The 13,287-nt window shown below is 31.2% G+C and overlaps 1 protein-coding gene and 1 long non-coding RNA gene across 2 annotated transcripts; one reads left to right on the forward strand and one right to left on the reverse strand.

The window, feature by feature from the left end:
• Nucleotides 1-242: 242 nt before the first annotated feature.
• Nucleotides 243-2,401, reverse strand: LOC145598546 (uncharacterized). Its single transcript, XR_014103576.1, has 3 exons — nt 2,082-2,401; nt 1,772-1,860; nt 243-677 (listed from the first exon to the last, which is right to left on the reverse strand). It is a non-coding gene; the product is annotated as an uncharacterized LOC145598546 (long non-coding RNA).
• Nucleotides 2,402-2,652: 251 nt separating this feature from the next.
• Nucleotides 2,653-12,782, forward strand: LOC145596875 (uncharacterized). The gene is made up of 6 exons (XM_081653065.1): nt 2,653-2,844; nt 2,942-3,016; nt 9,360-9,414; nt 9,933-10,009; nt 10,176-11,637; nt 12,148-12,782. The coding sequence occupies exons 1-6, from the start codon at nt 2,653-2,655 to the stop codon at nt 12,780-12,782; spliced, it is 2,496 nt and encodes an 831-aa protein (XP_081509191.1).
• Nucleotides 12,783-13,287: the final 505 nt, after the last annotated feature.

The raw sequence follows: 13,287 nt of genomic DNA on the forward strand, positions 1-13,287 counted from the left end.
ACGAATAGTGAGTTATTCGTAACGGGCACCTGAAAAGCCCGTTACGAATAACCCATTATTCGTAACGGACATTTATGTTGCCCGTTACGAATACTATGAGATCCAATTAAAAAAAAATCCAGCACATGGCTGGACAGCTAGCTTGAAAAATTATTTTATCAAATCAAATATATATATATATATATATATATATATATATATATATATATATATATATATATATATATAATACAAGTACAGTATACACTTAATAATTACCGAATAATATACAATCAAGAAAAGCTGCTTTAATTATTTCCTAATAACTAAAACTAAAACAAAGCAAAAACAAATCATTGTAATAATAATTAAACAAGTTTACTCCAATGTTTTATATCACATATAATTGGGATCATATAAATCATTTAGTAGAAGGGTCCAACTGGGAGTGCAGATAGACTAGATACCACTAAACGGTTATTGCCATTGGCGACTAGATAGTATCTCTGATTTTTCAATAGAAGTGTTTTTTCTTTCTTTTATCTTCACATTTGTGTCATCTCCACTGGTCCCCACATGATCTCTCCAATATCAACCAAATGAGCATCAAATGTCAATGATCAGCCAGAATTGATAGCTTCATCTTTCTTCAAAAATCTCTTATCTATTTGATTTTTGCTGGAGTCATACAGCATAATCTGAAAGGAGGTGAGAAAGGGGTTTATGTAAATAGCAAAGAGACAAGGATTAACATAGCAAAACCCAAAACAGAAAAATTGATTCAGCCTACCCAAGTGAAACCCACAAAAAATCAATTAAGATAATGCAGGGGGGAAATATTTTTTTTTTTTCAGGATGGAAAGGAGGATCATCATCAGTCAGAGATTGGAATCGTTAAATTTATAAATGTTATGTACCAAACTGCTCTAAGGCTCTTCTAAACTATTCCACTCAAGATCCACAGATCCAAAGGCTTATGTATAGGACTAGCAGCTTACTGATTAGACATAAGAATGCATACAAGTTTCTGTTCTTAACCAAGCCACACATTAGGTTGTGGTTGTGGTGTTGCAGTTTCTATAACTATATATCAAATGTACTACTCGCATAACAATGAACTTTCCTCTGACCATAATAGGAATTAGTATAGCTCACAAAGAGTGTGAAAGTGTACCTTATATTATAGAAGAAAGGCCCTTAGAGATTCCTAACTCTTAAGCTACGAAATTTACAACAAGTTAACAGAATCATATAGTCAAGTACCTGCTCCCTAGCTGCCTCTCTACAACTATGTAATTTACAATTTTCAAACAATCCATTTAAATATTTCATCTAAATAAAACCCGCCAGAAGCTTAATTTGCAATTATATCCAATTACAAATCAAAAACAAAAGCTTAATCAGTTCATATTGGCAACAATTTGAAGCTCATGCCCCTTCTATCTTTGGGATGAAATTCAATCAGATCTAATGAAAAATTCACACAAACAATCACTTACAGAATGAAAAATTCAACCAGAAAATTAACATTGCTCTGTTCAAGAGCAGGGCAACCTAATCAACTGAAAATTTCCATGTCAAAACATTCACACATGCCTGAAACAAATCCAATTTCACACAATTTGGCTGAGCTTTTGTATAATCCGTTAATTTTTACACAATTGATCGACAAGTACGAGATAAACCACCATATTTTACCTAATAATAATATTATGAATCCCGCTTTATATTAATAATTCTATTTAGAATTTAAAAGGAAAATCAAGAAATTGAATTAGAGAGAAAGGTATACCTCACTTCTGGGTTGCCGCAAATATTCCGGATGAGCTGAAACCCGCAAATTCCGACGGCTACACCAACCGATGCAAACAGAGGGTAAACCTACAAAACCCAGTTAACAATTTTTATTAAAAAATATTACAAATTATTATATTTTTCAAATCAAATCTATTTTCCTCCATTAGATCTGATTGAATTTCATCCCAAATCACTAAAAATCTAGTACCCAGAAACTAAAATCAATTAAAAACAACATAAATTTCAAAAAATTAAGTTGAATCAACTAACTTAATATTCGATGATTACAAAGAGAATAATCTTACCTAGCATCGGTTCGTTCAACGACTTAGATCTAAAGAGCAAGAAGCCTACGGGCTTGGTTGTTCGTCATCGCCGGTTACACCTCCGCCCAAAACCGACGCCGCTTGGGAGTTAATGTATGAAGCCGCCGGTCTCAAGATGAACGCAATCGCTGCTCAAGGTCTTCTCGTTGCTCCTCGAAATGAGAGGGCCTGAGTTTGAAAAGAAAGAGAAGAGGTGAATGACGGAGAGGGGAGGAGAGGAGAGAGAGAGGGAGTGAGGGATTGATGAGAGAGAAAGAGGTGTGACGGCTGTTGAGTGAAAACCTAAAAAGCCGAGTATTTGGCTCTCCTCTCATTAGTTGGGCCATGTTTGGTCATCTACGTGTAATATATGTATTCGTAACGGACACTATTTTGCCCGTTACGAATAAATAAGTATTCGTAACGGACACTAGTTTGCCCGTTACGAATATCTTAATTGTAACGGGCAAAATTTTGCCCGTTACGAATAGCCTGTTACGAATAAGATTTTTTCCACTAGTGAATAAAATATCAAGGTTGATGATTTAGTGTGGTTAGATTTTAGAAAGGAATGATTGTTAAAAAGGTTAATGATTATGATTTCAACCTTGATCTTTCGGGTGAGAATGGTGTGAGTACTGAATTTAATGTGGGAAATTTAGCTTGTTATGTTCTTGATGATGATCTTCAAGATTTGAGTGCAAGTTATTTCAAAAAAATGAATTTGATTTGTGAGCATTATTTAAGCCTAAAGATAAGGGAGGTTGTTAGAATTTTATTTGATTTAGGAAACTATAACCAATGTGTAGGCGTCACTAGAAGTGCAAGCATACGTGAATATGCTTGAAAATCGTATGTAGGAAGTAGGAATTGACATTGCGATAGGGACGACAAAGGATAAAGTATGGAGCCACCAACAAGCTTCTAAGGAACTGGTAAGTCGTTAAGGGACAAGGCAACCAACAAGTAGGAATTATCAAGTTTTTTTTTTGCTTTCCCTTAAAGCTTTAAGGGACAAAGCAACCATGAATTTTTATCCATGATGATCATACCGTATTCATAATCATTGAGATTTACTAACTTCGTATCGTAACGTACCACGACTGGAGGATCGGGGATGAAGGTACAAAATTGATTTTATATTAGAAGACAATTTCGCCCATATATATTAATCTCTACTCGATTCTTATTGCGACAAGTATTGTTTGTAATTCAATTGACATACAATCAATATTCAAGTCGCTCCAAACTAATATTACTATGTTGATTGAATACTAACGCCACATAATTTTAAATATTGTGACACTTTTTAAATACACAAGATTAATAGGGAACCTAAGCTAAACATACTGGTTGTCTAAATTATCTTATTAGGCGTGATTTTCAATTTTATATTCCTAGTTATTAGGCATGACCAAAGCATATAAATAAATCATACAACTTAACTATTGGAAGCAAATTAAAATATTCAAATCATGAAAATAATAAACATAAGCATAAACATGATATTAGCAAAATAAATAAAAATAAGCAATTGAATAAACAAATTAACTTACATTGCACGCATTCCTTTAAATTGCTACATCATGAATAAAATATTAGAAAGTAAAATGAAAGTATAAATTAAATGAAAAGAATTAAATGAAATTAGAGTTTAGATTTGTCAAACCTTCAGTAATTGAACCTTTCACGCCTAAGTTTAAGAGTAGTATTTCAAGTATTTTAATGTTACTTCAAATTACTAGGAATAAGAAAAACTTGGAGTATTAAAACTGTAAAAATAGACTTTTATTTATTTGCATTTGATTTGGTGCCCAAAACCCTAAAGGAGGTTCGAATTTATAGGCTAGGTGACAAGTAAATAAAAAAGGTAGAAAATTGCAATGGTATGTCAATTTTACTGTGTCACAATACAAGTGACGTGACGTGGAAGTTTGACAATTTTCATGCGGTTTTCAATACTTCCATAATTTTTTATCCATAACTCGAAATAAGAAATCTGTGGAAGTATTAATAAATCTACTTTATGATTCAATTAGAATTATGTCAATATCATATGTAGATTTTAGGATATGGATCACATAGTGCAAGGGTGTCAGTTTTGGACTAGGCTGAGTACTTGGCTCATATGTTATTCGTTTTAAATAGGAATAATTTGTCTTATACTATATTATTGGAAAGGTTTTTTTGAGGGTTATTCAACCATATAAAATTTAAATAAAATTTATGATGCTGGAAAATTAGATTTTCTCAGTTTCGGAATGTGGTTTTAAGAATAGAAAAATTAGGCAAAGTTTTGTGGATTTTGGGTTCTGAAAAGGGGATTTTAAAAGGGAAATGGGCTAGGCTAAGGGAAATAAAGCAATTCTCATTTTCGATATGCAATTTGACTAGATGGTGGTGAAAGGTTACTCGTCATCAAGTTTAAATTGGGAGACGCTTACATAATTAGGTGTCTACACAATGGAATCAGATTTATGACTAAGAATTATTGCATGCGGACTTGGCCTCTTAAATTAGTTAGGATTCTATGTTATTTAGAGTTCTAATTTTATTAGCTTTAAAGTTAAGGATTTGTTCTTACCTTACTAGGTTTAGAATTAATCTCTTCTAAATACCCTCATGTAAACGACTATTTTAGGAATTAAGATTTTAGTTTTGATTTAATGAAAGATGTTTGTTTGTTTTCATTAAAACATTCTTTTCATATTACTTGTTAATTAAATTATTTAAACTTGTTTAAGTTGATTTAATTATGGGTGGCAAGTTGCTTGTTAGTACTTTAATTTACTTGATTTCTTATTTAATTCATGGTGATTTAGTACTTTAATGAATTAGGCTTGAATCTAAATATATGCTTTGATGTGTGTCATAAATGGCACACATTTGACGAGCATTTAGGTCCTTTCTATCCTCTTTTCATAGCTTTCATGCTTAATAAGTGCTTAGTTTTATGCTTTGTTGCTTAGTTTTACCCTTCCTCTCTTATTTTGTAGTTTTCGTGCATTTCGTTGGTTTTCTAGCCTTTTCTACTTTATTTGCTCTATTTTCGTGGTTGTAGGTATTGAACAAGGTTCGGGTCTTGATTTTGGTGATCCACTATGGTGGAGGAAGCTTTTGGATCAAGTTCATGGCATTCGGGAAGCTCAAGATTCAAAGAAGTGGAAGTTCCAAGTCTTGGCTCTTCTCTTGCGCTCACATGCGGTGCTATCACCAAAGGGAGTGTGTGCCCACCTATATTAAGCCTTAGCTACTGCCACTAATAGTGTACATCACCATCATAAGTCATGTGCCCATCGCTTGTGCTTGAAGATTTGAAGAGTCGAAGAAAACCCAGCTGGGTGCGGCCGCACATGCGGATGGTGCGGCCGCACAAGAGGGCCAAGCGGCCGCACACCATGGTGGTGCGGGCGCACATGCTCTGTTGTGCGGCCACACCGGCGCGGGTCTTTTTCAATCGGATTTTGACGATTTTCCGCCTCTATATATACCTTTTGGAACCCAATTTTTGTAAGGAAGTTTCATAATAGAATTAGATCATATTCTTAGCTTAGTTGAGAGCTTCTCTCTCTAGATTTAGGGGTTAGTTTTAGGAGTATATTTTAGAGAGAGAAAGTGAGGAATTTCAATGGTGATTGAGAGATTGAAGATTCAATGGTGACAATTGTATTGGAGATCTTCTCTATTATCAATGAGCATTTCTATACTCTATCTCATTTATTGTTTTGTTTAGTATTCATGTTTTGATTGTTTGATTTTGATTGGATTTTGATGAATTGATGATTGATGTTTGATTAGAGTAATTGTTCTTCTTTGATTGTTGATTCTTTGATTGTTGATTGTTGTTTTGTTTAGTTGTTAGTTGGTTTGATGATGATGTTAGAGTAGTTGTTTGGTTAGGGATTTGGTGAAGCTTATATTATGTAATGGATTGATGTAGATTGGGGAAATTGATGGAGTTGATGATGTGATTAAATTGGTTAATTGATTATGTGCATGAGTGTGTTTGATTTAGGCTTGATCACCCTAGTTATTCACACTAGATTGCATTGTAAGCTCACATTGATACGGACCATTGATTTGTGGCTTGCATTTACACGATTGAGGTGTCTTGTGATGTTTCCTAGCTAGAGTTTATCATAGTTGACGCTAGTTAGACTTTTAGGAGAATAGCTTGATATGCTCTTTTGGTTGCATAATTGATCTCTCCTCACATTGCTTGACTTAGTCAACTTCCTATACCAATTTGCTATGTTCATTACTATTATAAGTGAATCCTAATCCCTAGCACTTTATTTGTTTGGTTTCTTTATCTTAGTAGTTGTTAGTGACACCTTCTTTCCTTAGACTTCGACCTAGCTTATGCACATAATTGAAAGCACTTAGACATTACCGTTCCTTTGGGTTCGACCCTTGACTTACCTCTATACTTGTATTTAGGTTTGTTGAGTGTTTATAAATTTTGTTTGGCTTAGGGAGAATTAGCCTAACGACCTAGTTTTCCCCACGTCATGCTTATGAGTGTTTATTTGTATGAATGTTTATTTTGTTAAGCATAGATTAAAATATTATTTAATGTCCTTTCTCTCATGGACCTAACTTTATTTTATAGGAAATCACCATAATATGCTTTTTAGCAAATTACTCAAATGAATTTGGCGTACACTCATAAGGCCTCGTTCTTTTGGGCTTTTAAACAGAGTAGAGTAGATTATAATATAGCATAGCAAAACAGAATTCAATAGAGGAGAGCAGACTATTAATACTAAGCACAGAAGGGCTCTGCAGAGCAGAGTAGATTATAGCAGAGCACAACAACTCAAAAGAACAGGGCCTAAGTGAGTTTCAACTAATGAATTTTTTACTTGCTCTTACAAAGCGTTTATTGGAAAACCCTCACGAGATAGCTTACTCTACTCATTTTGCAAGATCTAGTTCGATCATTCACGATCCTCCAGGGGGGCTACCTTACATTTCACTACATGGCAAAAACAATTATTTTAAAGAAATAGTTCCTTTTACTTTTTTTTTATTTCATTATTTTTAATTGTTTATAAGATCTTTAGGGGTGAAAATAATTCGGATTAAAAGCGTACCAAACCAAACCATAAAAAAAAAATCGGATTGGATGGGTTTGGAAAAATTTAAAAATATGGATTATAGTTTGGATTTAGTTTGAGGTTAAAAAAAACCAAAAATTGAATAACAAACTGAAATTTTGATCCATTACATTAAGCCTGTTTTCCTTTACAAAGTATCTCAACCCCTTTCCCCTTTCATGCATAAACCAAAAAAAAAAAAAAAAAAAACATAATTCTCAATTCTTCCATCTTATGCATCATCATGAACGTGTGATGGATGAAATATAATGCTATACAATGATCTAGCATCAGACCAAAATGGAAATCTAGTTTTTTAGGATTGAATATTAGACAATTTACAATGGCATATAAGAATTTTGTAAATCATATTTTACATATTACTAGTTATGTTTGAATATACCCATTTAATGCTAAAATAAAACTTATCAACAAATGCCTTTTCTTAGAAAAATCGTACCATGCCAATTTTTAGGTAAATTAGCGTAAATCACCTCTAGTAAGACTGCATTTTATTCTTCATTAAGCAAAAAATATAATGTGATTTAAACCTTACCTGCATGTTAAATAACATCGTGGTTTTTTTTCTTCATTGCCTCACTTTATGATGCTTTTCATGCATGATTTTTCTTGAATAGGTCTTGGAACTTTCATGAAGCTTTTATTTAAGTTCTTATAATTCTTAGATTTTTGTTAAAAAGTTTTCATCTTCACTTGAAAGAGTTCTTCTTGTTTTAAGCACATAAGTAGATCAATAGAGTCATTAATTAACATAAACAGAGAATCAAATTAAATTTAAAGTTTGCATAAGTGTGAGTCTATGTTAGGCTTAGCGCCTTAGTCTATTATAAATGCCATTAGATGTCTATAAATGTTAAACCACTATCATTAAATAGAACTAATAAATTCATACATCAATATCAGGGTAAGGCAAACCATTCAAATTTGCAAAATTAAAATACAAATGAGAAAAAAGAGGGAGTGAAAGAGAAAAGGGTGGACAATTAGAATAAATTATTGTGTGTATTATATGTAGGCGGTAACCAAAAGTCCTAACCACACAATATTTAAGATAGTTTCCAAGCCAACAATTTTTCAAATTTATAAAGAAAATGTATTTGATCATTTATAAATGTCAGTCATTTTATCATTTATAATTCATATTGTAATTTTGCAGGGAGCTTTTAGATTTCGTTCAATCTTTTTTCGTTGGTAAGATTTCTGCCATTTATTTTGCTTAGCATTCTTTTCATAGTTTTGATCATGACATGATATCATAAACTAATGTAGAATATTATTAAATAAGGGCTTGTTTGGCATCATTTTTTGTTTTCAGTTTTCAGTTTTTTTTTAAAACAAAAAACAAAAATAGGAAACAAGAAAAAAGTGTTTTCACTTTTCTGTTGTTAGTTTTCAAAATTGTCATGATATTAATAAGTTTGGCTAATTTTTGATTCATTTTATATGACATATAACATATGATTTTAAAAAAGACAAAACCAAAAAACAGAAAACCAAAGTGATGCCATACAAACCCTTAGATGTAGAATTTATTTTCAATATCTTTAAAGAGAATTATATTATAATGATGATACATTTATTACTATTTATATTTAGGTTTCATACATTTTTCTTATGTAGTTATTTCATTGACCTAACCATATAAGTTCATTTAAATTTAGTAATAATTTGGTATATAAAATAGAATTGAATGTAAAATTAATATTCAATGTCTTTTCTTTTATATTGTAATAAAATAATGTTTTACAAAGTTCCAATCACTAAATTTCATTATAATGTTTTCATTGTTACTTCTTTGCAATTTTTTATTGTATACTTCATTCTTTGCCAGACATAATTAATAGCCGTAACATTTCATACATTAGAAGGATAAGCTAATTATTAGAACACTAAAACACAAGTTATAATTGTTGGAAAATCATATAGTTTTGTTTGTTTGTATTATTTAATTTGGTACTCTTAATTATTCCCTTGTATATAGATAGATATACCCAAGCCCATTATATTATTCATTTGTTCATTTTATTAAACTGTATGTATACACAGATGATAAAAATATAATGACCATCAAATTGAGCTTTAAGAGCATCTAAAGATGTAATTGATTACAAAATAGAGGGTCTCATTGTTTGATGTTATATTTTTGTAACAAATACAGGTTGGATTTAGTACAAAGGAAAGCATTCAAGACATTATGGGTAAACATAGACAAGGTAGCTATAGTAACACCATTAGTGTCAGTAATGACAAAACAAGTTCAAGCTTCAAATTGGCACATATGTTTCATGTCCTCGACTACCATCGTTGGCATTATGTCAAAAAAGTCTTGGCCCATAAATATTCACACAAAGAAAGACAGGCGTCAGGTAAATACACAACTCTTCTAAAATAACAAAGTTTTCTATGTGTGTGAGATTGCATGTGATGTGTAAGGATTTTAATATTCCTCAATTGATCCAAAATAATGGAATATTATTCTGCAATTATATGTGTATCAATTAATTAAAATTCATATTTTACTATATTTATATATAAATTAAAGTGAAATCCCATATTCTTTTTATAAAATTGTATAAAGATCTTAAAAATTTTATAGAGAAGGTAACTCTAGAGATATTATCCAATTGTATAAAGAATTTTTGCGATTACCACCAATATGATCAAATTATGGGAAACTAATATTGTTTTAGTTTTCTTAGTCTCCTTTAATCCCAAAGTTTGTTGATTGCAGATGCAGTGGGTGACTCAAAATCTATTAATTACGAGAATAACCTTGGGTCCAACGCTAAGGTTATTGAAAATTCGCAAGTAAGTATATTGAAAATTGAGTTTATATTTTTAATTATTCGAAGCATTTACTTTTGTGATTTAAATATTTGCATAAGCATATAGTAAACAATTATTTAGATAGCTTTTAAAATCTAGATTTACTTATAGGAGACTAACTATTCTTAATTTACTTAAAATGTTTCAGTTTGAAGCACAACAAGAGGTAGATTTAAACCTTTCAGCCAAAAACCTGTCCTTACCTTTAAGTCCACAATCAAATCTCTCTTCTTCAACACCTTTTAGCCCTACCAAAAGCGGCTCTCGAGCATCGAGGATCAAGAAAATGATCATTAAAGAGGTTACTAAAAGAAAAGGTCGGCATAGAAGAAGTTCAACTTGTCCAGTTGTCTCAGAATTAGAGGGAACTACACTTGGTAACCAACATTTAAAAGTTATAGATGAGAAACTTGTTCCTATAAATATACAAGAAAATTTTTCAAAACCTATAGAGCAAGTTGATCATCTCTTTAAAGATATTTCAAAGGAAGACAATAATGATTTACCATGTATGGAGAAGATAGGCAAAAGTGCATCATTTCATCATTCAAAAGAGTTCCTTGAATCTATGTGTGTACTAGGCATGAACAAACATTTCTCATTAAGAGTTCTAGATTTCTCTAAATCCATACGAAGAGATAGTTTATTAACAAAACAAGAAACAAAATCTAATAACAGAAAATTCTTAGAAAAATCAGGGACATTTCCTTTTAATAATCCATTGTGTATAAAAGATTCTTCTTTCCCTAATTCATATAAGACAAATGATAAATATTTTATTACGGAAAATAATTCTCAACAAACTAGACGCGAAAGCCCAAGTAGCTCACATAGTTGTCAAATTATAGGAAGAAGATTTAAAGACCTTAGACAAAAAATAAAACATCTTATTAAGGAGAACAGAAAGGAGAGGCGTAGAATTGCAATGGATGCAATCCTTCATAAAGTCCCTTATGGACATAAAGTTTATCCGGAGAGTGTAAAAGAAAGTCCTTGTGTTAGTATATGTGAAAGTGATTCTCCTGTTTCTTTTGATTGTAATAATGATAAAAAATATAATAGTAGAAGATCATCATCCCTTGACGAGTCTTTGGATAAGTATTGTCAATTATTTGAGTCAACTAGTATTAGTAGAGAAGAGGAAATAAAAACCCCTAGGAGATCAAGGTTAAGAGTCGTGAATGATAATACAATTCAAGATAGTAAAAAAATACTTGGAAGGATATTTTCTTCTCCGGATCTTCAAGTGTTTTTAAGCCATTTAGAGGATAATGATGATCATGTGTCATATACTTCACCTAATAGAAGAGCAAAGAGTTTCAATGAAAGAAAAATAGAAAATGATTTGAATAATGACGTGGTTTGTATTATAAAATCTAATGATAGTAAAGAAAATTTGTATGAAATTTGTAAGGACGACATTGATTTCAAAAATTTAGAAGCTTTTTCTTCGATTAACAATGATGAAGATGCCACATTTGACCAAAGTGATAAAAAAGTTGAAAGTGTAGAATCTTTAGGATTGAGTTTTTCTAATAACGACAACAGGACAACCATTGAATCTCATTCGCAAAAAGATTTAGCTGAAGCTGAAGGAGGATTATTGAAAGGTAATTTGTTTACTTTATATTTAACTATCTTGGTTTTAAAGATGCACAACCTTTTATTCTCTTAAAACACCTTGATTAATGTAACATCAGTTCAAAATATTTACATAATAATATTAATCAAATGATTAGTGATATATAATTAAGTACATAAAAAAATTTGTAATCGATCTTATGATTGCAATTATTTTAGACCCCATGTCTTTCTCTTTTATTCTCTTGAATTAACATGATAAATTTAAAAACACTCTACAAGAATTTCATGATAAATAAATCAGATTATGAGTAAATTTTTACTCTAATTTCTCTCATTTCAAATATTTCTTAATCTAATTATATATAGCAAAATAAACCTTATTTATAAATTGATTTCTTTTTCCTATTACCTTTTATTTTAGCAACTGTAAAATAACGTATATCTAGTTGTATATACTTAATTCATTTTTTATATTATTACTTATATTGTTTACTAATTACATTTACTTTATTTATTATATGACCTACTCAAAGCAGATTATAAATTAGAGGAGTATTTCAATGAATCACCAATCTTTTCTCATACAAAGATTGATGAAGATGGAGAAAATATCCCATTTCACTATTTACCTCTAAATCATATCACTATGCAGCTCACCAATTGTGAAATAGAAGAATTTAATTACATTAGAGACATCTTAGAACTTTCTGGTTACTTGGGGACCCAAGTTCTTGGGACATGGTACTCATCTACACAACCAATTGACCCTTCTGTATTTATTGAACTAGAAAGTAGTTCACTTGTTGATCTAGAGTATTCACCCTCTAAGCGATGCAAGTATAGAAACCATTTGCTTTTATTTGATATGATTAATGAGGTTATATTAGCCATATATGAAAGGTCGACATCTTATTGGTCAACTCCTTTAACCTCATGCTCTCGAATGTATCCGATGCCTAAGGGATATTACGTTTTAGAGGAGGTATGGAATTGCATAAACTGGTATATGAGTTGTTCAAGGCTAAGTCTTGATCCCTCCTTAGATTATATCACAACACGAGATCTTGCTAAGTATGATGGATGGATAAATCTCCAATTCGATGCTGAATGTGTTGGACTAGAGATCGAGGAATTAATATTTGAAGACATATTGAATGAATTTATGGTATAAATGTCCAATTTGATCTATCATTTGAATACATTCTTCTCCATCCCAATTTTCTTGTATTGCACTTTTGGTCCTTTTAGGATTTCATATAAGATGAATTAGTAATTAGTTTTTTTTTCTAATGTAATATACACTATGTATAGTTATTTAAGGTAGCTTTACGTAGGATGATCAATAATTCTTAACACTTCATTTATCTATTTTTGTGCCTTTTTGTTAAAGTCATTACAAAAAAATCTAATTGTAATGCACGGGCAATGTTAGTAAAAAGTAACACGCCATTTGAATCGTACGAAGCTAATCCAGCCACAAAAAATAACTATTTGTATCGGGCATAGTTCGACTGCTACAAACAGGTCATCAATCGTAATAGACAAACTAACAAAGTTTTTGTAACTAAACCCCACGAGTTAGAGTTTTATACCGAGTTAACACAAAAAGAAGGAACAAAACATTTCCAACAATCTAGATAAGTTATTGAACTTTGCCAAGTTGCAGATATGGTACT

Source organism: Chenopodium album, chromosome 20, assembly GCF_948465745.1.
Source record: "Chenopodium album chromosome 20, dcCheAlbu1.1, whole genome shotgun sequence".
Taxonomy (NCBI): domain Eukaryota; kingdom Viridiplantae; phylum Streptophyta; class Magnoliopsida; order Caryophyllales; family Amaranthaceae; genus Chenopodium; species Chenopodium album.